The 24,962-nt window shown below is 38.1% G+C and overlaps 1 protein-coding gene across 2 annotated transcripts in view; it reads right to left on the reverse strand.

The window, feature by feature from the left end:
• Window positions 1-5,768: 5,768 nt before the first annotated feature.
• Window positions 5,769-24,962, reverse strand: part of TSPAN5 (tetraspanin 5) — a 67,271-nt gene continuing 48,077 nt past the window's right edge. The window contains exons 2-8 of one of the 2 annotated variants that reach the window (XM_026698302.2): window positions 13,007-13,057; window positions 11,321-11,467; window positions 9,100-9,270; window positions 7,632-7,757; window positions 7,154-7,201; window positions 6,951-7,067; window positions 5,769-6,106 (exon numbers count right to left, since the gene is read on the reverse strand). In XM_026698302.2, the coding sequence (XP_026554087.1) occupies window positions 6,041-6,106; window positions 6,951-7,067; window positions 7,154-7,201; window positions 7,632-7,757; window positions 9,100-9,270; window positions 11,321-11,467; window positions 13,007-13,057 (726 nt within the window). In that variant the 3' untranslated portion in view covers window positions 5,769-6,040. Of the gene's footprint in view, window positions 6,107-6,739; window positions 7,068-7,153; window positions 7,202-7,631; window positions 7,758-9,099; window positions 9,271-11,320; window positions 11,468-13,006; window positions 13,058-24,962 lie in introns of those variants that run through there. The other variant, XM_087935927.1, reaches the window with a different exon arrangement.

Below are 24,962 nucleotides of genomic sequence, written 5' to 3' on the forward strand. Positions count from 1 at the left end.
TAACATGTAAATATTCAAAGCTACTGAATTAAAGTTAACAAAAATTTAAAAATTCTTAATTTATTAAATTGCAGAAGGGCCCAGCAAACACTAGATGGCAGCATATTAAAACAGTTTAGGTTTCAACCAATAGATATGCAAAACTTTTTTTTTATGGTTGGGATTTTTCCATTTTCTCAAAATAAATACATATTAATATGTGTAAACCTGTGCAGGAATGATTCCACAGACGTGCTATTATTTACATTTCTGAGATGTACACACCACTCTATAACGACTATCTAATAGAAACAGGAATTGGCTCGAAGATGATGACAAACAAAGCAAATGGATTTCCAGAGATTCAGAGCAGAAGACATAAAACAGGAGTTAGAACATTTCATTCAACCAAGCTGGATTTGGCAACACAAGACGGTTTCTAGACACGGCCGTTTCTTTAGCAAAAGCTTAGACCAATAATAAAAAAAACAAAATAGTCAACAATCTTTCACAAAAAAAGATTTACAAAGCCTTTGTTCCTGTAACATAGGACTAAGCCACTACTATACAAATGTCATAATGTGATATGTAGGGAGATCTAGCAGCAAGCAAACACTCTGATACACAAATTCTTTAAAACATAATCTATAACATGTGCAATTTGTTAGGCAAGCACGAAGCACAAACTTCCTTGACATGTACCGGTATACATTTGGAGGGTTCTTTTGACTCTTCTTGTTAATAACAACAGTACTATTTAGTACAATTCTAAAAATGTGGAAAGGAAAGACACAAACAACAGCTACAAACTTTTAACTGCTTAACATTTGAGCATTAATATTCAACATTAAGCATTTACATCCAAACTGACATATACCAAAACTTGCTAAGCTCAGTCTGGAGAGTTGCTGCCTTCAAGCATTTTTTGTTCCCAAATATTTGGATGGTTGGCTTGCTGGAAATTCCTCTAAATTCCTTCCCCCCACTCTAATAAGCATCTGAAAACTCTCTGTCCTTTGATAGTGAATTCTCTTGCTCTTAAAAGAAAACAACCCTTCATCCCTTCAGAGAGGAAAAGGGGCACCTGAAAACATGAATAGTGTACATCTATTGTATTTAGTGCAGGGGTGTCCAACCTTGGCAACTTTAAGATCCCAGGCTGGCTGGGAAATTCTGGGAATTAAAGTCCACAAGTCTTTTAACATTACCAAGGTTGGATACACCTGGCTTAATGGCCCTTAATGTTGTTGCCCTTATTCCAGTTTGTTGATTTCCCCATCACTCACTATTTTATACTGTGTCCTTTCTGAGACCAGTTTATTTGAATTAAGAAATCAGACTATAACCCAAATTTACCAATATACCATCTTTTATTGTGGGGCTAGCTCAGCAAATTCCTTCTAGCAAACATGCTTATTATGTGTGCTGCTTTTTCCTTTTTGACATTTAATATGAATTTGCAAAGAAAGCTACAAAATACAGGTAGTCCTCAAGGTACGACAGGCCACTTATCTGTCTGTTTGTAAATTTTATTGGCCACCCCATCTTAGCTTTGGGCAGCTTACAATCTTAAAAAAAATATGAAAACTATACAAAATTTAAGACATAAAAATACAGTAAAGATCCAATTGCTGAGCCCAATTAAAAGAACGTTCATTTAAATAAATGTTCCAAGTTACCACAGGACGCCCCCACCCCCTCCAAAAGGCTACACATGACCCCATGTCAAATTTACAAGGATTGCAGCCGCCCTGTGCTTTGATGTTCCCAACACAAATGTAATAGTGGTAATAGCAGCCCTGCAATAATTCACCTTGAATGATCCACCAAAGGGGCTCTGCAGCACCCTTCCATCTCTCTCTCCTCCCATCCCACCCTGCAGTGCTTGGGCCTACTCTACATACCGCACACTTACCCTTCTGAAGAACTCCAGAGCTCATGTTGTGAAAGGAAGACACAACCGACCACACGGCAGCAATCCAAATTGTGGCCGGGGTCAAAATGGCAGCCGTCCCCAGACAAACTGCTTCATTTTGCTGCCTTAACAAGATCAGCACAATGCTGTGGAAGCTTCTGAACGCTTTATAAAGCTTCCACAGCATACTGCAGATCCTGTTAAAGGCAGAAGAACAAAACAGTTTGTCTTTGGGCCATGCAGTAGTGCCCCAAATATGGCTGCCATTTTGTCTTTCAGTCCATTTGTGGGTGGGGACAAAATGGCAGCTGCCAGACAAATTGCTTCATTTCGCTGCCTTAAAAGAGGTCTGCACCGCAGAAGCTTCTGAATGCAGCAGAAAGCTTATCCAGCATTGCGTAGGCCTTGTTAAGGCAGCAAAAAGAAGCAGTTTGTCCCTGGACCCTGCAGGGGAGATCCCAATGTGGCTCCCATTTTGGAGGGGTAGAAGAAAATGTCAACAGCTTTCACAACCGTGCCAGAAGGCCATACAAAAGAAGGCAGCCATTTCAGTCCTCTGGAACAAGGGTCTCCAACCTTGGCCAATTTAAGACTTGTGGACTTCAACTCCCAGCAAAGTTGGCTGAGGAATTCTGGGAGTTGAAGTCCACGAGTCTTAAAGTGGCCAAGATTGGAGATCTCTACTCTGGAAGGCCTCGTAGTTCTTCAAAAGGTAAGTGAGGAGAAAGATATTTGATCTGGGGTTTTTTGGGGGGGGGAGGGGGCAGGGTAGATAAGGCCTTCGGCCTGGGAAGACTCAGTGGGAATGAGAAAAGACCTGTTGGGATCCAAGGCACGGGAAGTGGGGCATCTTGGGGGTGAGGCCTTGTGAGGGCCACAACAGGTGAGCCTAGGCCTGTGCTAGGCCTCCAAATCCAGGAGGCACCCCACACTCCACTTAACGACTCACACGTTCATTTAATAATTCATTAGGGAGAGCAGGGGTGGGGGTTTATTAGATGAGGTGTTTCACCTAACGACCATCGAGACATGCAATTGTAATGGGCAGGCTTCCTTAATGTCATATCTTGAGGACTACCTATACTATTTCAGTACTCTCTGTAGACATATAATTGGCATCTATTTTATTACTTCAAGAAACTTCACCTTACAGTTGTAAAATTTCCATGATACAAAGACTGTAGCTTTACATTAGTTAGGGCCTATTATTCATTAAATTCTATTTGCCAGATGGAACATCTCAGAGATTAATGTTTAACTGTGGGTATTAGAAGTGTGTAAAACATTTCTAATTCAAAATATTTTAAGCTAAAAGAAATTTGCTTAGACAGGATGTTTCATGCTTGAAACGGGGTCATTTCCAGCTCTGGACATTTTTGGTAAGATCATAATAATTTGTTTCTATGTCCACAATTTTTTGCGTTACCTTTGGGAATGAGCATTTGCTATGAGAAAGTTATTTGAAAGCTCTTTCAAGCTCACCCTTGTTTTGAAAACAAATGTGGGATTCTGGAAGAAATATGTGAATTTTAATCATGCACAGGCTAATAGAAGGCAACTACATACCCGATAATTAAAATTACATTATCTATTTGCACCAAGGGACACGACCAAGACAAAATAAGGAGGGAACTATTTTAAAAAAATAAGAGTTCCTGATTTCCTGCAGGACTCCAAGAAATAAACATGTTTTGTATGCAAACAAAATGATTGCCATTTTTCTCTATATATAAAAATGTTATTAAGCTTATTCACCACTGGGACCAAGAAGACAACCTCTTAATGCTGTACAATCAGTAAGATATTTCAATATCTTTTACCAAAAGATAGAATGATATGCCTAACCACATAACTTTGTTTAATTAATAAGAAGCTTTAGCACTATGGTCTACCATCTGTCAGTTATAAAACAGCTTGGTAATGGAAGAAAAAAAGTAATAGGAAAAGAAAACTGAAAACAAGTTAAACATCTATAGCGTTATTATACCTAAACAGAAACATGGAAATTTTCCAGAAATGTACAAGAGCAGCAAAAAAGAAGGAATGTTTATTCAGTACATCTTACATCAGCATCTTTCACGTTTGGTTTCTGGAATGTACTACAACTAAGCTATTCAAGTACTAGAGATTCATAAGAATTCATTAAATTTTCATCCACTGTATGTTTTATTCCGCATTGCTGGTTTCTTTCACTTAAGCAATTCACTAATAAAAAACTAAGAGAATTTATTCACTGAATGAGACTGACACAAATATAACTTGCAGAGCTCTGCATGGTTAAATGTACCCCAGTTACCCATTTAAGGAGCCTGATCAGAACTCAGTTACCTAGACAAAAGGTTATGTGAAGTAATACCAGGTGCAGTTAGAACGTTTAGCTCTGTGTACAAAACTCAAGAGAGTTGAATAAGACATTCATGTATTTACTTGTTTTCCTTTTCAAATTAGGGCAACATTCCCCCACTTGGTGCCTATCAATGCTAGCTATGAATTCTTGGGAGTTGTATCCCTAATACTTCTGGTGACACCAGGTTGGGGAAGTTAGTGTTTCTAAAATAGCTATTGCACACGAGTAGAACCCAAATATTTATCCTTTCCATGTTCTACTTCACTTAACAATAATTTTCAGTCACTGCCAAATTTGAAAGGATTGTCATCTCTCCTGCCAACCCTGAAAAAAGAGTGGGACTAAGCCCAAATTCATATCCTTGATAGCCAAATTCTGTTTGTTTTTCACAGAGGCATCATAATTTTTTTTTCCTGCTGGTACTTAATGTACACAAAACCTAAAACAGGGGTGTCCAACATGGGCAATTATAAACCTTGTGGACTTCAACTCTCAGAATTCCAGTCAGTGGTAGCTAGGAACTCTGGGAGTTGAAGTCCACAACTTGTGACATTGCCAAGGTTGAACACCCCAGACAAAAAACCTAGATGATCATACATTTACTGAAAGTGACTCAAAATGAAATACACAAGCACGCACAGTATTGCTGTACAAATGTTGCTCCTGCTTGAAAAATGAGATACATATTTCATTAAGGTTTCTACTTTAACTAGACACAAAGGAAACGCAGTGGCAACTAAGTGGTAATGAAGCCAGCACAAAACACAAACCAAGGAATGAAAATTGGTCAGCATTTCATTCACATTTGTTTGAATTGGAAGCCCACTCAAACTGAGCGAATCAAAAAGGAGTAGCAATTTTAAAAAGTGTACACCAAATCGATGAAGAGGGCATAAGAAGATATACTTAGAAAGGGTTATAATGTGACAAAAAGCATTTGCTCTTCTACATGAAGACATCAGAAACTTCCAAACAGATGTTTCTTTAAAATTCATTTTATCCATGAAACTGAATACACTGTGCTTGTGTTTCTGCTTCTAAGTTCATCGCATTTCTCAATCTCATCATCAAACCACCCAGCATGAATACCTTCATCTCTTCTTCATTTACATATTGCTAGCGACTAATGCAGATGGAGAATTATCTCTATTTTAGGTCTTTCCTGAAGTTTGCTGATTCCACAGTTCCAAGTGTCCAATGAAATAAAGATTGCCAGAGGTTGGAAAATAATTAAAGCTGTTGTTATTTGACAGAGGACGTAATAGAACTGATACTGAATTTCCTGTGGAAGAGTGATGATTTTTTTTTTTGCCAGAAAACAAAGCATATGAGAAGTAGATAAATAGTTGCCTCTTTCTGGGATTTCTTCCCAAAGAAACATTAGGTCTCTTGGTCACTTCTTTAATGGCAAAAGGAAATTGCCTCATTGAGGGTCTGCTGCAACACAGAAAACATAAGGATGCATCTACTGAGGTTCCATTGACACAGACCACTTGCCACACACACACAACACACAAGACACGGAAGAAATATCCTCCAGTTTACTCAGTCAAGGATACAGTAGAGATTCATGGCTCAGTACATTTTCGACTGGCTGTTTTAATAGCATTCATCACAACTAAGTGGCTGGAGCTGCTCATTCTGAAATCAACAAAGATAAAATGCTGTTCTAATCAGCTGAGAACTTAAAACTTCTCTGTTCCTCATTTTCACATAGCTTTGAGTCCATGTGGACCACATGGAGCCTTCTGAGAACTGTGGTAACCCACAAGGTCTTGTGTGGCTTACATTGAAGAGTTTTACCAGCTGGCTCGGACAGCTTCAATATCACTAACCAAATTTTGAGCCAAGCATATGCCAAATATCTGGAAGAAAAAAAAATGCACATGTTAAGCTGGAATTGATTTTCATATGCAGAAATTAGAGTTAGCCAGACTGCGCCCACAAAATTTAACACGATGGGTACCATCTACACATTAAAGTTGAAATGGTTTTCCCTTGTTAAGCATGTTTCACTCAGGCTTTCTGGGACACAGACATACTGGGCCACAAATTAACTATAGTGGCTGAGTATACACAGCATGCTGGCCTCAAATATTGTACAGCTGGCCACTTTGCAATTGAGTGTACTACACAAATACAATCATATTTACTGTGAAGTATTAAGTACTTGGAGGGAGGGGACAATATGGGAGAGAGATGTACACTATATCCGAATTGTCCTGGGAACAGGAGCTTTTAAAATGCAGATGTAGGTGATAAGTTTTTAAAATTAAGTTTAAAGTTATATTTTAAGAAAGGAGATTAAATTTCAACCGCACAGGGTTTAAAGAACATTCCAAATACCTGGAGCAAAAGATTTTCCTATTGCTATAATAAAAATAGGGTACCAAGTTGAGACTACTTACACCTAACTGGTCTTTCAGTTTGCTTTGGAAGTCTACTAGAGGAGCAGCCCCACTAGGTTTGAGTGAGCCAAAAGCAAGCAGCATCAGTTCCATCATAATTTGCAGCAAAATGTTCATAATTTATTCTGCATTATCCAAGTTTACTACAAGACTGAAATCAATGAGACCCAAATGCACTTTCTTTTTTTCAAAAATTAATAAATCAATTACTCTATACACCGAGATTAAATTTTCATTTCACTCTGTGGGGTCTTTCTTGAGTATGGATTATTCTCTGCAGTTTTTCAAAAGAACAGGTCACCTGTAATAATGCAATTCCAATGAATATGCCGGCCACTATGGTTAAGTTATCCTGCAGCCATTTTTCAAACTGTGGGACGCAACCTTTTGTGTAAATAACAATCTGTTGATCAACTTCCTGCAAGAACAATAATAAAAAACATTGAACATTTTTCAACCACTTCTTTACCATTCCCTCTCCAAAAAGAAGTTTTGAAAACTTACTGGTTTTTGTCGGGCATCATAACCACACTGAGTATTAATGACATCTTCCTAAAAATAAAGACACAGAAACAACTTCCAATAAATGTCTCCTTTAACTGAACAAAAAGTCTAACTCCAACTCATGACCTTGCCTAGTTACTCCTAATTGGAACTAGAAACTCTGTCACTTAGCATCACCATTTTAAAGCATGATTTCATATAACCATGCCAACTTATGATGGTAGTTGCAACAATCCCAGTTGCCATTGGTAAGTGAATCCCATACAGAAGTTCAAATATATAGATAAAAATGATTCTTGCCATCTAGATACATTTTTCATGGGCTTAAATATGAAAACTAGGCATTCAAAATTAACTTTTTAATAGATATCATAATAAAAACCACACTTCCTTCTCCATTCCAGAATGTTTGTCTGCCACAGCACTGCCCAAAAAAACCTTAATGATACCTTAAGGCTTCTGTTCTGTTTTGACTTACAGCAGGATCTTTAGTGCAGCAAGAGAAAGGTACTCCACATCGTTCTCGACTAGCATTGGAATCTGTGCAGTTGAAGTAAATGTTGAGGTTCCAATCATCAGCCCCAAAGGCCCCACAGCACTGCCACTAGGAGTGGGGAAAAGACAAGAGACATACAGTTTTGGCAACGCGGGCCAGGCACGGCTATTCTTCTAAGCTACCATTCCAAATTACTCTATGAATTTATTTTGTACTGAAAATGCGTGCAAAAGTTTTCAAGTCTTAACTAGTTCTGCTAAAACTAGGTATGGCAAAAAGCCCCCAAGACACTCCATTTCCTACAATGCTCCAAACAGATAGGATTTTTCCCTCCCTTAATGAGTGCTTTTCTTTAACCAAATCTTTTGGAAAATAGAGAAAATCTACTGCCCTTTGTGGCAAAGCATCGCACATTACCAATGTGCAATTTAGAGAGAATAATTAAAATGTGGAGTCAAGTTATTTAATGCAACCTGCATGTGGCGCTGATTTTACGGGCCACAGGCTTGAAATAAGACTTCAGACAGGATCCCCCCCAAATCACCTTTGCTGTGCATATTAGAAAAGCTTGTTCAAACTTTTCTGGAAATCCCTTCATACTCCTGCACCATTCAATGACACATCTTGTTCAAGCTTCTTCAGGGAGAAAAAGATTAACTCAGTCAAAGCAGCAAAACAGCTATATCAGTTCACTTATCCAAAACAGATTTTTTTATTACTGAATATTGGATGATTCAGCTTATTTTCCAGGCTTATACCTTCTATCTCTAGCTGAACACAAAAGCTATGGCCATAAGATTGTTCAAAATGTTGCCCAATTATAAGAAAAACCAGGGAAATCAATTTGCTGTGAAATTTGCAAAATATTTCTCAGTAAGTACTGATGATTTTTACATTAGTGATATTATTACAGTACAGTGGGGAAAACTTCGTAAGTCAAGCTGTGCTTGACTTGTAGTGGCTTCATAGTTAGTTTCAGATACTTTTCTTAGCAACAAATATGGTCATTGCCTTCTTCTAAGCATAGCCTGTATTTTAAACTACAACTCTGTATTTACTGAGGATACTTCACACAACTACTATATTACTTTCTTTGCCTTCTGAAATAAACCAAGGTTAATGTTGCCACTGGCTACAGATGTATAGCAAGGGTCACAGTCAAAGTGGGATATTTTCCCTTATACCAGAATTGGCAGGTCTGTGTTCACTGGTTATATATTTAATTAATTAATATTTTTATTTATCAAACTTATATGCCACTCATCTTAGTATCCAAACAACTAAGGGCAGCATTATAAATGGCCCACCAGATGTTGCAAAATTGCAATTCCTAGTCATTCCTATCTAAATGAACAAAAATGATGGATGCTGGGGATTGTTAGGATTCCACCACACCTAGTAGGCTGTGTAGGTTCCACAGTCAGATGTTAAAGAAAGAAGGAGCTCTTACATATTCTTGGGTAAAGTCTATGAGATTTTGCAAATCAATGTCATCTCTGTATGCTCGGATATTGTTGTTGATAAAGAAATACAGCTGGTCTTTGATCCAGTCTTTGAAAACAAATGCCAGAACACCCGCTGTGAGTTCCAGGAAGAAGATTATTCCAAGGAAGACTGAGAACTGCAAAGAAGTAAAAGAATTTATTGGCTTCAATAAAATCTTCAGAACTAATGTAATACCAAAGAATCACATGGATAAAAACTGATAACATTACAGCTATTTTTACTCATTTTACAGCTCACCATTCGCCGTAGGGCTGGCAAAAACAACAAACCGTACACATACTTTAAATACAACACTTTCAGTTGTGCTTAAAGTATGTGTGTCTATGGTTTGTTGTTTTTGCCAGCCTCTTGAAACAATCACAGCAAAAACCATATCAGAGGAATAATAAATTACACATGTATTATAGCAGAAAGATAACATTTTCAAACAGTTCCATATTTAATTCCAGCAGTGGGATCCTACCTGTTCCACTACCTGTTTAGTGATCACCTGTTCAGTGATCATGAGTGTGTGGACTTGCACCTAATGCATGCATGTCTAACGCATGCACGCAGCTTTCCCCACACCAGCTGAGGCCTGCAGTGCCAATCAGCTGAGAGGATAAAGGAGAGAAAAGCGCAGGGGCGTGTGGAAGGGCCGATCCTGCGCTTTTCTCTTCTTTCTCCTCTCAGCTAATCCTCTTCTCAGCTGACCGTGGGAAGCTTTTTTTTTTTTTTTTTTACTACCAGTTCGGCCAAACCAGGCCAAACCAGTAGCATACCACCACTGTCTAATTCCCTTTGGAATATCCAAGTTTTCAAGCAACCAATGACCAATAAGCCTGTTTTGCAGCAATATATTCATCTGAACCAGGGGTCTCCAACCTTGGCCACTTTAAGACTTGTGGACTCTATAATTCCCAGAACAGCCATGAGTGGCTGTTGGGGTATTCCCGTTAGGAGAATGAGTGTACTCAGGGAAACGTAGTGAGATTGGTGAGGAATAACACACAACCAGCATACAGATACACTGAATAGTAAAATGTAGGTTTTACTTCCTGTAAATGGGTAAACAAAGTCCAGCAAACAGTCCAAATCATACACGGTTAAAGCAGGTAGTATTCAATACAATCAGCCCAGGGATAATCCAAAAACGAAGTCCAGTATCATAAACAAAGTTCAGTAAATGGAGTTTGCTAACAGTTTGCAAAACTCACAGCAATCTGAGCAGAACAACGATCAGGCAATACAGCAATAGGGAAATGTAAGAAGAGAACAAACCAGGTTTCTGGCTCCATCTTATGGCCATCAGAGGAACCTCAGCCAGTCACAATTACAGCACTCTCTTAAAGATACAACAGTATTAAATGTCTATCCTGGTTTATATATTGCCAACCCAACTGTTAGGTAATTATCATTCCTATCAGTGGCCAACTGCAGCCTTTGATATTGCAGGGAACCAGACATGCTTTTCAAATGACAACATGATTAGCAGGAAAATGGACTGCTAATGTCCTGCAGCAAATTAATGACAGAAAACTAACCAATCCACCTAATGGTTTGACCAACTGGTTGATATGAGCCAGACTGAGACCTTTCTGCTGCCGATAAGTTGTTATTGCTTTTTAAGTTATCTATCAAATTTTTACTTCCTGTAATTGTCAAAGAACGCCACCAATGATTAAAATAAATATTTACATCCCAGAATGGATGCTGAAACATTCCAAGACTCAAGATTGTAAACACAAAAGTATGAACAGAACACACATAAATTAATTGGAAATATAGGCAAAGGTTCTATCTTCTCAGTGCCTCAGCGTGTCACAATATTTATTTATTCATGGTTGTTTGTATGTCACTTCTTATAACAATATATTACTTGAAATGAAAGTTAAATAGTAAGGTTTAAAGAAAGAATTATCAGTGGTTCCATTTAAAGAAGAATTTATTAGAAATTCCACTCAGCATTAATGCACTAGTGAGACAAGATCATCCCATTATTTTACTTATGTTTAAACTTCCCATTTAAGTTGAACACCTGAACTGGACTTTAAGGTGTATTTTTTTTTTAAAGACAAGCATTTCCAAAAAAGCTTGAAGTAAATTTTTAAAAGAGCTAAAATGATACATATTTGTACAGGGAAAAATGCTTATTCTTTAAGAAGGAATTTGGTACAGTTACTTACAAACTTGAGAAGAAAAGTATTCTCCCGCAGAGCACCGATGCATCCTGCAAAGCCCAGTATGAACATCACTCCTCCAACCACAAGGAAGAGCCAAACTGGATCAAATCCACCCAGGTCAGTAATGGAAGAGATGTTGGACAGCACTCCCTTTGGCAGTGAATGAAAGGGAAGAAGAGGTGAGAGAATGGGAAAACAAGGAATAAAAATATATCACAGATGTATCCGGGTTTTTACTGTCACTCCCCCTTCCCTTTCAAGGAAAGTATGAAGGAGCCACACTAGCATTTGGCATTTGTGTCCAAGGAGAGATTAATAACATTCTGTACAAACATTCTGATTATTTCCTGTGAATTCTTTCTGTGTTGACATTTATTAGTCTACCAATGCAATCAGGCCCACAGCCATATCCTTTGTGAAAAAGTCACGACGTGTCATTTAGCACAAATGACATTCTGCCCAAATGGTTTGTTGAAAGGTTAGAAAAGCAATAATGGAGGAGAGAAACTAAGAATGGTGCAGCAAGGCTAATTTTTAGATGTTCAGTCTACCCTTTTATCTGCTAATTACATCCAAGTATGTCCATACACATTACTAAATCTCAGTAAAATATTAATCTTCTGAAATACTGAAAAATAAAAGTGTATCCTTTCAAACCAGACTTCCATAACATGAAAGAAGGAATATTTTTCTCTCTCTCAATATTACACTACACACACCAGAAGAGAACCAGGATATGCAATATCTGATAAACAGCCCTATCTCCCTCTAAATTTAAACCAAGCAATCTTTCAAACCTAATACAAGCTAACATATATAAACAATTAATTACATAATAAATAATTCCTGAATGGAACTCTTCCAAATTGCAAGAGAGGGATTTTAATGATACATATAATTCTAACAGCTCCCTGCAATTCTTAATTTCTTAGGACACAACTAGGCTCTTCCCATTCTTTAATATGTCTCTTTTAAACTTCATTTTCTCATTTAAATCTAAGACTGTCATCTCATTTACAGAAAAAAAGGCAGCCAGCTTTTAATTATCTAAGTCTGAAAACTGTCAAAATAAGTGTAAAGATAAATACATGGCATTTTTTTAACAGTAGAAAAACAAGTCATAACAACCATCGTTTTGAAGACACTCCCTGTTTTCTCAAACAGGGCAGAATCACTCCAAGACTCTGTCTATTTTAACCAGTTCTTTCATCTATATTAACACTTTAAAAGTATATTGCACAATGTATTTCTGGAAGCAATTCAAGGTGCCAGTTTTGATTTTAAAAGTATGCTATCAACAGGACTGGCTCCTTGAGCCTGAGTCAACCTGTCCAAGGCAATTCTCTTGGGTTAAGCTACAGGTAACCCCCCCATTTTTCTGACATGATGAGGGCTGAAGCCAGAAAACCATATTTTTCCTGTGATTTACTTATTTTATGGAACAGCCAATTGTGGTTTTCTAGAACTGAATCCTTGGCATCTTTCATTTTTGTACAGTATATTTATAATGTTATTTATTTTTATCACTGATTTGCTTAGAACACACTATTATTTTACATAATTTATTTGTTAGATTTATTTATTTTTATTAGATGTATATCCTACCTTTCCTACAGGAAAGGTAGGATATACATATTAGGAGACATATTTGAATTTATTTGGCTGTACAGATTTCTGTTGTTAACTTACTTTTTCATTCCATGCCCAAAGTCCAATTCCAAGAAATGCTATGCCCAGGAACTGCAATAAAAAATGAGAGAGAGAGAGAGAAAAAAAGCAAGAAGTAAGATTAGTGAGAATTTCAAGAGATTCCCCAAGTACATCCCCCTATGTTCATCTTATAATAAACCCAAACTATGCTGAACCAAGAATGACATATGTAAAACTTGAACCAACTGAAATACATTCTAATGGGCTCCCTATAAGTTTAAAAGTGCTTCAAAAACAGGTGAACCTTTACTCTTAATAATCATAGTAAGTTCTGATTTCTCAGTGCTCACAACTGGAGGGTAGGGACAATTTTTAAAAAGCAATTGTCAGCCCTGGGCTGCCATTCCAGAGGGGAACGGAGAAACCGGGACTGCCTTTCCCACAGGGACCCGAGAGTGACACGCCCACTGCAGACTACACCCAGCGGACCACTAGGCCCACACCAGACTGCTGGATGGATGGACAAGGACAAGCAAAACCCACCCAATCTGTTGCTGCTGCTGACATCGTCGCCAAACAGCTGTGAGGCAGCCACACAGATGAAATGGGGGTGGACGCCTAGGCGCATGCTTGCTAAGTGTGGGGGGCACTTGGACTCTGCTGGCTTCCCTGCTTAATGTCGCATGACCCGGCTTCTTGAAGGGAAGGGTGGGGTGTGCACGTGGGTGGCTGGGCGGGGCTAGGGAACTATTTAAACAGTGGGGCAGGAACTGGGTGGTTAATCCTGACTTTGTATTTCAGTTGATGAACATCCGTTTATGCTGGCATTCGTGAGGGAGATAAAACATTACAATCTAGAACTATGTTCTTTTGGATTTTCCTCATGCTGTACCGGAACCTGAAAGCAATATTCTGTTTTGAATGTACAGGTAATGTCTTACTACAAATTAAGTTCATTTCACTCTATTTGGACATTTGTGAAAGTGATCAAGACAATACTCAAGGAAGATACAAGGCAGCTCCCCCCAAAAAAAGAAGTAATCCCAACCTAGCAGTTCCTCTCCCAGAAACCACATTTGGGGTACTTGGTATCAATATATGGATGTAGGGGTATTTATGGCAGACTCTTATCCTCCAGTAAAAACCACACCCCTCATTACTGAGTGTTCAGGATCACAAAGTGGCTTCAAGTTAGAACTTCAGAAACAAACACTTGGGGGAAGAGTTTAAATTCTACTTGTTACTTTAAAGTAGAATTACTGGGAGATCTGCAACCTCCCCTTTAATTTGCTTTTCTCATTTTCAATGTCCCAAAAGACTTTTGATAGAGTTTGGAGCCAGAAAATTAAGATTACAGAAAACATTCATGGAATATCAGATGATAAAAACAATGACAAAGTTGATGTGTCTTCAGAAGCTGATGCTAGAAATGTTGCATTTGACTCAAAAAGAACATTTAGGGAAAAAAAAAATTGTATGGTTACACTCCAGAACTGAGGTCCCCTTTCTGCATTTGGAGAAACTTATACAGTACTGACTTCCAGGTTCCTAATACTGTGACTGAAATCAAAAACTTACATTTATACGAAACCTGATAAATGTATTTGTAGTTATGAAAGCCATATTTTTAAGGGAAACTGGCTTTCTTCAAAGGATACTATATTTTAAAATACAATTCCTGAGTATGTACAGTACAACTGCATTGAAATAAACATTCAAGCAAATTCTTCAAAAAGTATTTAAATCAAAGTGAAGTCAAAATCAGGATATTAGTAGAAACCATTTGCTCAAATAATAATAGCAACAGGAGCAGCAATAATAATTGTGGAGGTCCTTGGTGCTCTCTGAGCTTTGTTGTTTTTTGCAAATGTTCCTTCCTCAGACAAATCAGCCTGCAATAATCACACACAGGTAAACAACATATACATATCATTCAAAAGGGACAAACATAAGCCAAAAAGGAAACAAAAAGACTAAAATACCTCCTCACCAACAATCAACACCTAGATTAACACCCAGATTAATACCAGCTCAACAATCAAGCAGTAAACAATACCCTGATTGAGGAACTATCAACTCATACAATAAGCTAACAGAAAACAACCACTTATTCAAGGAACCACTTTGACAGGAAAAGCCACTAGAGAGCAAATTCGACCCCTTTCTAGCACTGATGTTATCTAGTTGACTAATGAAAGAAACATCTGCAAGAAAACAACTTGGTTCAGAGAACCAAGGACCCCACAGTTCAAATATCCTAAACCAGAAACATTCTCTTCCAATAATAACTGTAGCTATAGTAGTAAAGTATTCTTGTCCATAAATTTCTTTGTCTAAAATCTTAGTTCCTCCACTTGACTATCTTTAATGCAATACATACTTCATTATAGTTTCTATTCAGGCTACCAAATCAGGGCTGCAAAAATGTGGACAACGACTAGATATTTGTAAATTCAACACTCATACACCTACTTTCTCTCAGAGCTCTCCAAATTTTCACAGTCAAGATCTGGAAACTTTTACATGATGTCCAAATATATGATATCTAAAACTGATCCTCTATAATGGAATCAAAGAATTGTATTTTCAGGATGAGCTTACCAAGACTGAGCATCAGTCAGATCAAGAAGTCAAGAACACCTACATAGAATTAGCAATCCAAGGAAAAATATATATCTAATTTGATTTTGAATATATATATTATTTTCTCATAAACTGTATAAAATCAATCCTTTATCTAATCATAAGCTACAGTTCAGCTACTGGGAGAAAAAACTATGTTCTCTTCTGAGCTAGGATAATCTCAAACATTGCAAACTGCAGGTCTGCTTTTAACTAAGGTTAAAAAATCAGTTCAGTATTAGAGCATTCAAAATTTAGTGTTAGATTGAGAACAGAACTATAGCTTGCAGTAATTCTGATGCCATCATAAGTTCTAGTTCATCATTAACCAGAAAAGGAAAGGAAACCCATTCTGAGAAATGTTATGAATCCAGGAAGATGGTTCCAATAAGCATGATATAATAAAAGATGTGTTAGTTTGAAGGTCCTCAACTCCAGGTTGGTTTTGCTGCAAAAGTATAACAATGCTAACCTCTAAAACTGTTTCAGTTCAGACATCATTCTAAATTAAGGCTGTGTTTCCAAAGCTAGTCTCCCACTTAATCACAAACCATATTTCACCAATATATTCTGATAACATGGTCTACCCTAATGAATTTCAATAAAAGATGATAAGAATAACAGAGGACTCCAGAAATTCAATACAAATCACACAATAAGTAATGAGTCTATTATTACATTCAGTGCAAGCAGATAGCCAAGACTGTGAAGATGAGATAGTAATGACATTAACTTTCAATCTTTTTCTATAATAATATTTTGGAATTAATCCTGATAATGTAGAGGCTGCATCCATTTACCCAGAATCTACTCTGTTCTAAAAATATATATCTTTTCCTTTTGCAATGTACTGTCAGCTCAGTTTACAATCAATAGCATCTTCCAAATACTGAAATGAGAGAGGCAGTACCAGAGTAAAAGTAGCTCAGACCACTGCTTCAAAATCTGTGAAAACACACTAAACTAGGCACCAAAAAGATGAAAGATTTTATATTATACACTCACTGACTTGGTTCACATGTCAAGCAATGGCACAAAATGCCCTTGCTTGATTTGACTTGGTGTTACTTATTGTACAAACCCAGCCAGCTGTGGTTTACTCAGTGAACACAATTATGCTTATTGACCTAATACAAATGCTTTGCATAGTTTTTAAATTCTGCAGCGTTATGACCTCACCAGCTGACAAGGATATTGAATAATGTAGCTCAACAACATCAGAGAGGCCACAAACTCTGTTGACCTGCTCAACCTATGAAATATGTTAGTTCATTCGGGCTAGGAAACATATTGCCCTTTGTCAATAATTAATTTGAAGTACCCCAGTCTGAATCCCTGCAAGACCACATTTCAGGCTTCTCTGTGAAGATATGGCACAAATAGCAGACCTGGCTCCAGATGTGTATGCCACCAGTTTCTACTACTGGACTCCTACGATACTGTACTGTATTGCGAGTCCTCATCTCTGTGCAAACAGAAATCCACTCTAGGCTTCCGCAACTTGTAGGTACAATGCATCAGACATTTGACAAACCGTACTTCAACCCTACAAAAGTTGGCCAAGCAAAGAAGAAATGAGTTCTGGCACCCCAAGCTCCCTAAAACATTTGGTTTAGTCTATTATATGAACCTGAATCTATATTTACACACACACATACACACCATCTGATTCTTGGTAAGTATAGCTTAGGATCCTCACCACACAGAAGTGCTATTTACACTATTCAGGATCCTACAAATCCTTGCACTGCTATAGGAACCAAAAACTAGAGTGTGTTAAGAACTTATAAATAAAAAATATTTGGTTTACACAATGGATATAACAAGGTATATAAAACATGAATGTACTCATACTGCTAGTCTGCTAATTATTGGGCCATGGACAATTATTTCTTAGATTGATCACAGCTATCTACCATGAAAAAACAAGTTGTGCATGGCATCTCTTGAATTCATAGACATTTACAAGCTAGCTTGTAAACCTTTACAGTCCTTCAATAGCTGCCTGTGAGAAGCCTCATTCTAACTATTAATGAATTAAGACACAGTAAGTATTTAGTTAAGACTTGCCTGAATTTATATCACCAAAGAATTTGCCTAGAAGACTTTAGCTTCTGGATGGTAAATCTACTCCCTGATATCATTTTAGAGATATTAAAATAAATAAATATTGATTATTTGGAAAAATATTCAAATGATTTTAATAGCAGTGATTCTCACCTGGACAGCCCTTTTCAAAACCACTACATTACTAAATAACAATATTTGTTCCAGTTCTGTGCAGCAAGGGAAAGCACACAGACCATGACTTCTAAAATTCTTTCCTGCCCCTTCAACAGTGGTCATACATTGTGTTCATGTTGTGCATTGAGAAATATGAAAACGTGCTTTGGATCACATTGATCCATTTGGCTTAGTTGGTGGAGTTGTTATCATTCTGAGACCCTTCCCATCTTCTTCTTCCATTGAAAAAAGGATCCAGAGATTTTTTTTTTCTCCATGTGATTAAAAAAACCACTCCAATAAATGCCAACAATAGGAGATGATCTGAACAATCACTTTATCAAGGCAAGTAACACTGAATCAGTTGTATCCTGCACCCAAATGGTCTAAGATCAAACTTCCCTACAGGGATTTTATATAAAATATTGATCAAAGGCAACAGAAGCAGACATGTAGCTAATAACCCCTCCCCTTAATTCCGAAGAAAACAATTTTACAACTGGTGTAACTGTATGATAAGTAAAAGAAACATAGGCATTCTACAAAGGCTGAAGAGACACTACAATAATCTTCTTTGAAATGCAAAATAGCAACTTTGAAAGAGGTCCCAGTATTGTAATTATTTTATCACAGTGACCCTGAATTAACTTCAAGAAGGGACAAGATAAAGAAGCAAGCTCTACACATCTTTGAGTCTGGTATCTCTCACCAAGGACAAAAATTCCTTGAAGAATGCAAAGCAAATAATAAGATACCTACAAAGCCCTGGAATAAAAAGAATTACTCAGAATAAATAATTCATGGAAAGCTCATGCTATTGCTAAAGTCCCATATAATTCATATAATATTCACGTTCTCCAAATTCTACAGGTCTTGACCTGATCAGTCCACCTATATCAAATTTGTTCCTGTATCTGTGTAACTTTATTTCCAGCTTCTGTGTCAAAATCAGAGTCAGGCAATTTCATGTGTGTCTTCTGGGTTTCCCCTCTTCACTGTGATATCATGTGGCATATAATGACTACAAGAGAAGAACCCAAAGACCAATTTCAAGACCCAAGACTTGAAGTCTTATATTTGTATTTAAATTCCTGAAGTCTGGTATTAACAGACCACCGGCATTCATACTTTAAAATGTGAATAAAGAAGACAACATTCCAAAATTGCTCTGAAAACTTTCTGAAACATTCAACTTCTTATGCTTTGTTATGTCAGATGCGCTTTATCCTGAGACAGATATTATATCCATTGTTGGGTGGAGGAGAAAGCTAGGGGGGAAAAAAAAGAGTAAGTTTAGAGATAAGTGAAGCACAGAGGCTTGTGGCAAGACTAAATTTGGTTATTCCTCTGGGAACTGATTAAAAACAATCAATTATGCTTTCTTCCTTATTATAGATTAAAAACAAGTGAATTATTTAAAAAAGCAATAAAAATTGAGCAGAAACACGCACATGGATATTTAACTGTAGGCAATAAATTTGTATGTAATTTTTAGGAATACCAGAAGAGAGTGCAAAACTGATAGGCATTAAAGTAGTTCATTGTGATAGTCATCAGACTTGGCAAACATAGCCTAAAGCAATAAAGATGATAGTTTAGTAAAAACAAAAAAAACCCAGTTTGTCTAGAGACGCCATGAATATTGTTTAAAGTATCAAAGGAATGTCTGAAGAGCACAATCATTAAGAGGCTGGCAAGAACAAAGTCTGCTAAGCCAGCAACCCTTTTCAAAAGGATATCAGAAATTCCTCCCCTTATTTGATCTTTCAACAGGGATGGTCACGTTCCTTCAGGGGAGGGAGGGAGGGAGGGAGGGAGGGAGGGAGGGAGGAAGGAAGGAAGGAAGGAAGGAAGGAAGGAAGGAAGGAATCTTCCATTTATTTTACATCACATACCATAAAAAGAATGCAACTGCCAAAAATGTATTTCTAACAAGTCTCTGGGCTCGGGAAGCTAAGGAAATGGGGCTGGGATTCCACTGCCACCTTTAAAAAAAAGGGTAGAAGGGTTCATAAGGAAATTTTTTAGGAACAATTGCATTCATATATCCAAGCACTCAAATAGAGGGAATTTGAAATATCATTCAAGAACCTTAAAGAACAACAGATGGTTCACGCTGACAACACAGAAGCCAACTAATGTAATTGTATATTTAAAAAATGCATCAAGTAACTGATGTCAGCAAAGAAAATAGCAGAAAAGGGAAATGACCTATGGAAAGTATACATGACCAGGCGGGTGATAAGCAGTTGGCTGAGCAAATGGTTTTTGAGATTAATATGGATAACAACAGGGACCTGACTTGATGAAGCGAGTCAATAGCAAGATTTGGCCTTTGCAACAGCTCCTTTGGGTTAGGGCCAGAACAACTAACACTTATGTCATGTTTTGTACGAGAGCATCAACAGCAAGAACAAGCATTTATCGTAGCTAATGAGAGGGAAAAGTTACAATAGAAATAAATGAAAGGGGATCTATTTATTACTTGTGATTTGAAGAAACAGCCTCTATTCCAGTTGGGTTAGCAACTTTGCACATGCTCAAAAAGGGGAAAACAAAGCAAAGGCCAATGCTGCATATTGTCCTTTAAGATGAGAGGTGGAAGAAAAACAGAAATGCTACCAGGTGGGGGGGAGGGAGAGATCCTGCCTTACATTCACAAACTAGCCTGATAAATGCAGCATTCTTTCCTCCCATTTTCTCCATCAATAATCTGGTAATCAATAATCTCAGACTGGTCTGAGAGAGAGTCATTGGTCCCAAGTCACTGGGGATTTCCAGTTCTCAAGATAGTCTTGAACCTGGGTTTTGTCCAGGGGTGGGCTGCTATCGGTTCGCACGGTTCGGGCAAACTGGGAGCTAATTTTATCATTTTTAATTACTGGTTCGGTGAACCAGTAAATCCCACTCCTGTCTGGCTCCGCTCATTCCGCCCCTCCCAGAAGTCTCCATGCGGCCCATTTTGGATGCCAGGTAAGTACAGGGCCCAAGTAGAGGCTCGGGGAGGGCAAAAAAGCAAGCCTCCTGAAGCAGTGATCACCAACCAGTGAGCTGGGGACCACTGGTGGTCCACGAGAAAATTTTGGTGGTCTGCAGAGAAATGTCACCCCCAAAGCACCCCCCCAAAGCAATTAATCCAGGCTGTGCAGGAACATACAGCTGCACCACCACATAGCCCACAGGAACACAAGGCTTGTGTCACTTGCACTGTGAACAACACGAGGTAGTGAGGGGAGGGGGGAAAGGGTGGAGTGGGGGAACCTGCCCCACATACCCCACGCGCCTGGCCTGGCCACTGGGCTGCTTCCTTCCGCTTCTTTCTTCTGCTTTTGGCTGCACGCAAGAAAGCAGCAAAAGTCTTTCCTTCTCTCCCCCAAACTCCGCCAGAAATGAGTCTTTGGGACTGTGCAAGGCATCCTGCTCCAAGAGGCTGCACAGGCAAAGACTGATTTCTCGCAGAATTTGGGGCATAGAAAGAAAGACTTTTGCTGCTTCTGCTGCTTTCCTTGCATGAAGCCAAAACTCTGTCACACTCTCTCTCTCTCATATTGAAGGTCTCTACTGATGATAATGTGTTGTCTAGTATTGAAAGAGCTGGTGGTATGGGAGGGTTTCTCCTAAAGTCTACCACCATTTCTACAGTTTTGAGTGTGTTCAATTCCAGATTGTTCCAGTTACACCACAAGGCAAGTTGTACAATCTCCTATCCGTATATGGACTCGTTGTTGTCTCAAATAAGACCAATCACTTAGAAGTGGTATTCAGCAGGTTCTGACCAGTTCTGGAGAATCGGTAGCAGAAATTTTGAGTAGTTCGGAGAGCCGGAAAATACCACCTCTGACTAGACATTTTTACAGTAGCAGCCCACCAAGCCACGCCCACAGAACCGGTAGTAAAAAAAATTGAATCCCCCCCACTACAATCACTGTTACATCATCTGCAAACTTCAGTATTTTAACAGATGGATCATTTGAGATGCAGTCATTGCTATATAGGGAGAAGAGAAGTGGAGATAGCACACAGCCTTGGGAGGGCCCTGTGCTAATTGTACAGGTATCAGATGTGATTCTGCCTATTTTCACCTGCTACTTTCTGTCTTTTAGGAAGCTTATGATCCACTTACAAGTCTGTTCAGATACCGCTAGCTGGTTTAATTTAGCTAGAAGAATGTCTGGAATGATGGCACTGAATGCTGAACTGAAGTCTACAAAGAGGACCCTTCCATAGGTATTGGAGATTCAAGGTGTAGTAGAATGTAATGCAGAGCCATATTAACAGCATCATCTGTCAATCTATTTGCTCGGTATGGAAACTGCATGGGATCTAACAACGGATCCATGATGCTTTTTAGGTGGGACAGCACTAGCCTTTCAAAGGTTTTCATAACTACAGATGTTAGAGCAACTGGTCTGTAGTCATTCAGTTCCTTGATGGAAGGCTTCTTTGGCGCTTAGATGATAGTAGAGCGTTTGAAGCAAGAAGGAACATAGCACATCACAGTGATTTATTGAAGATTTGGGTGAAGATGGGGGCCAATTGGTCAGCACAGACTTTTAAGCAAGAAGGAGTTATCTTGTCTGGCCCTGGTGCTTTTCCTGGCTTTTGTCTATGAAATAGATCTTGCACTTCTTTTTCTGTGATCAATCAGAGGTTGTGAACCCAATGGATTGGGGCCAGTTGTAGGAGGCTTGGCTGTTGTTGGTATGTTTGAAAATGGGTTGTGGAGATAGGTGACTGCAGTTTCCTTTCAAACCTGCAATAAAACACATTCATATCATCTGCTAGTTGTTGTTTTCTTCTGCATGGGAAGGTGGTTTGCTGTAGCCAGTGATGTTTTTAAGAGTTTTTCACGTGTTTGCTGGTTCATTTGTTGAGAACTGATTCCTTAACTTTTCACAGTAGCTAAACATGTATGAAATTTTAAAAAACTAAGAAAAAGAAACTAAGCCTGAAGTAAACTAAGATATCTCTAGCAGCAATGCAACAGAAGATCCTAGTGCGCTGACCATCCTTTTTGCCTTTCTCAAAACCTATGCCAGCCACCTTTTTATTACGGTCTGATACTCAGAACTGGATCCAAAAGCAGAAGTAAGACCTAATTAAAAGATATCATAACAGAATGATTACTTCCTTGATTCTTAAGGCAAGAAACTCTGTCCAGAAAGTGTTCTAAAGCAGGGGTGTCAAACTCACGCCATCATGTTGTCATCCTCTGACGTATCATGATTTTCCCCCATCGCTAAAACGGATGGGTGTGACCAGCGTGATGCATCTGGCCCGCGGGCTATGAGTTTGACACCCCTGTTCTAGAGCATAAGAAGGTGCTGTGGAAATGGAATGGGAATTCTAAAATTGTGATGCCGTTCTGGAAAAACCTCTTTAGCAAATAATCAGGCAGGATGCTGACAAGGACATCCTAGATAAGGTGTAGATCATTTCTACCACAGTATTCCAAAAACACTAACAGGAAAAAGCTGCTTTGAGAGGCATTTGCCAAAACTGAATCACAAAGTGCAGGAAGGGCGAAATATTTTCTTTTCCAGCTTGCCAAATTAAACAGGTTGTTTGAAGAAGAACAGTATCAAAGAAGTAACAGTCAATGGAAAAAGGCAAACAGTTTCAGGATACACTTGGCCACCTTGCCAAATAGGATTCTATTCATCATCTCAATACAGAGGAATAGCTTTTGTTGGAGATTCCACCCCTTTGTGAAGTCAAGGGGACCTGCATTAGGAAACAGGGCTTCTGACCACAGATAGTCCTCAATTTAAGGCTGTAACTGAGTCCAGAATTATGATTAAGTTGTACCAGTTGTTAAGCAGGCCACCATGTGATTATGACTGATTTTATGACCTTTTCTGACTTTGAATTCAGGTCATAAATAGTTCTGAGGACATCTGCTGCAACTTCAAACAAAAACTAAGTGACTGGTCATAAATCGAGGACTATCTGTAATAGCTGAATATATCATCAGTTCCCACATTGATCTCATTTAGGAAGGCCCTTAAAAGCATTCTATTTCAAAAGGCCTCTGCAATCCTAGGATGAGAAGGAACGCTTTATGTCATATTTATAATAATGTTTGATTGATTATTGTATTATTGTTAACAATCAAGATATTCTGTTTCTTACTGTGCCCTTATAAGTTACCCAGGGTCTAGTAAGCTGTAATAGTTTATAAATGCTGTGAAATAGATAAAAATAAACCTGCTGTGCTTCGCTGTTATGTGAACTGTTTGAATCACTATTAACACATCCACAGCTTTAGCTTTTGATGCAATATACAGACTGGAATAAAAAGGTGACTTCACACATTGTGCTAAACCAAAAGGTTTACTCTCAAAAAGGCAAAACGCTTGGAAATGGATGTGTTATATCAAAATCAAATAAAGCACATCTTGCTTAAAGTTATGGCTCTGTATTTGGGTTGCAAAAATGTAGGTGCCTACCAGACTGTAGCAAAAAGATATAAAACTTTTAATTTCTATAGGCCAAATGGGCATTAGGCAATAATTAGGCATTAGGCAAATAAGGCAACATAAAAATCTATTCATGAAAGACACTGAATCAATAATTTCATCCGATACACAATGGCATGCATTTGGAAAGAGATAGCATCAAAATATATAGTAGACAAATATATAGTATTGGTGTCTTCCACATGTGTTTGGCCAGCAACTGACAGAATCTCCAGGTATTATGGTCTTTGGATATGTTATCTGAAAAACTCTGGGAGTTGCAATTGCAAAATATCTGGGCAGCACGTTAGGAAAACTTTTCCTAAGGAAATTTTCATAAGACTCATATTTATGACAGTTGCGATATCCCCAGAGTCATATGATCATCTTTTGTGACAGGCAAAGCCAACGAGAAAGCCAGATTCACTTAACAACATGTTACTAACTTAACTACAATGATTCACTTAACAACTATGACAAGAAAGGTTATAAAATGCGGCAAAACGTACTTAACAACTGTTTTGCTTAGCCACAGAAATTTTGGGCTCAATTGTTGTCATAAGTCGAGAACTACCTATATCTTTGTAAATACATATCTATCCCCTTGTAGTTTCAATATCATTTTCTTTTCTATATTTCTTCACAATTTATAAGCCAACCTTTCCCCTGTTTTTTTCACAAATTCAAATGTT

The sequence above is a fragment of the Pseudonaja textilis genome, chromosome 6, assembly GCF_049901715.1.
Source record: "Pseudonaja textilis isolate UNSWEBS1 chromosome 6, rPseTex1.2, whole genome shotgun sequence".
Classification (NCBI taxonomy): domain Eukaryota; kingdom Metazoa; phylum Chordata; class Lepidosauria; order Squamata; family Elapidae; genus Pseudonaja; species Pseudonaja textilis.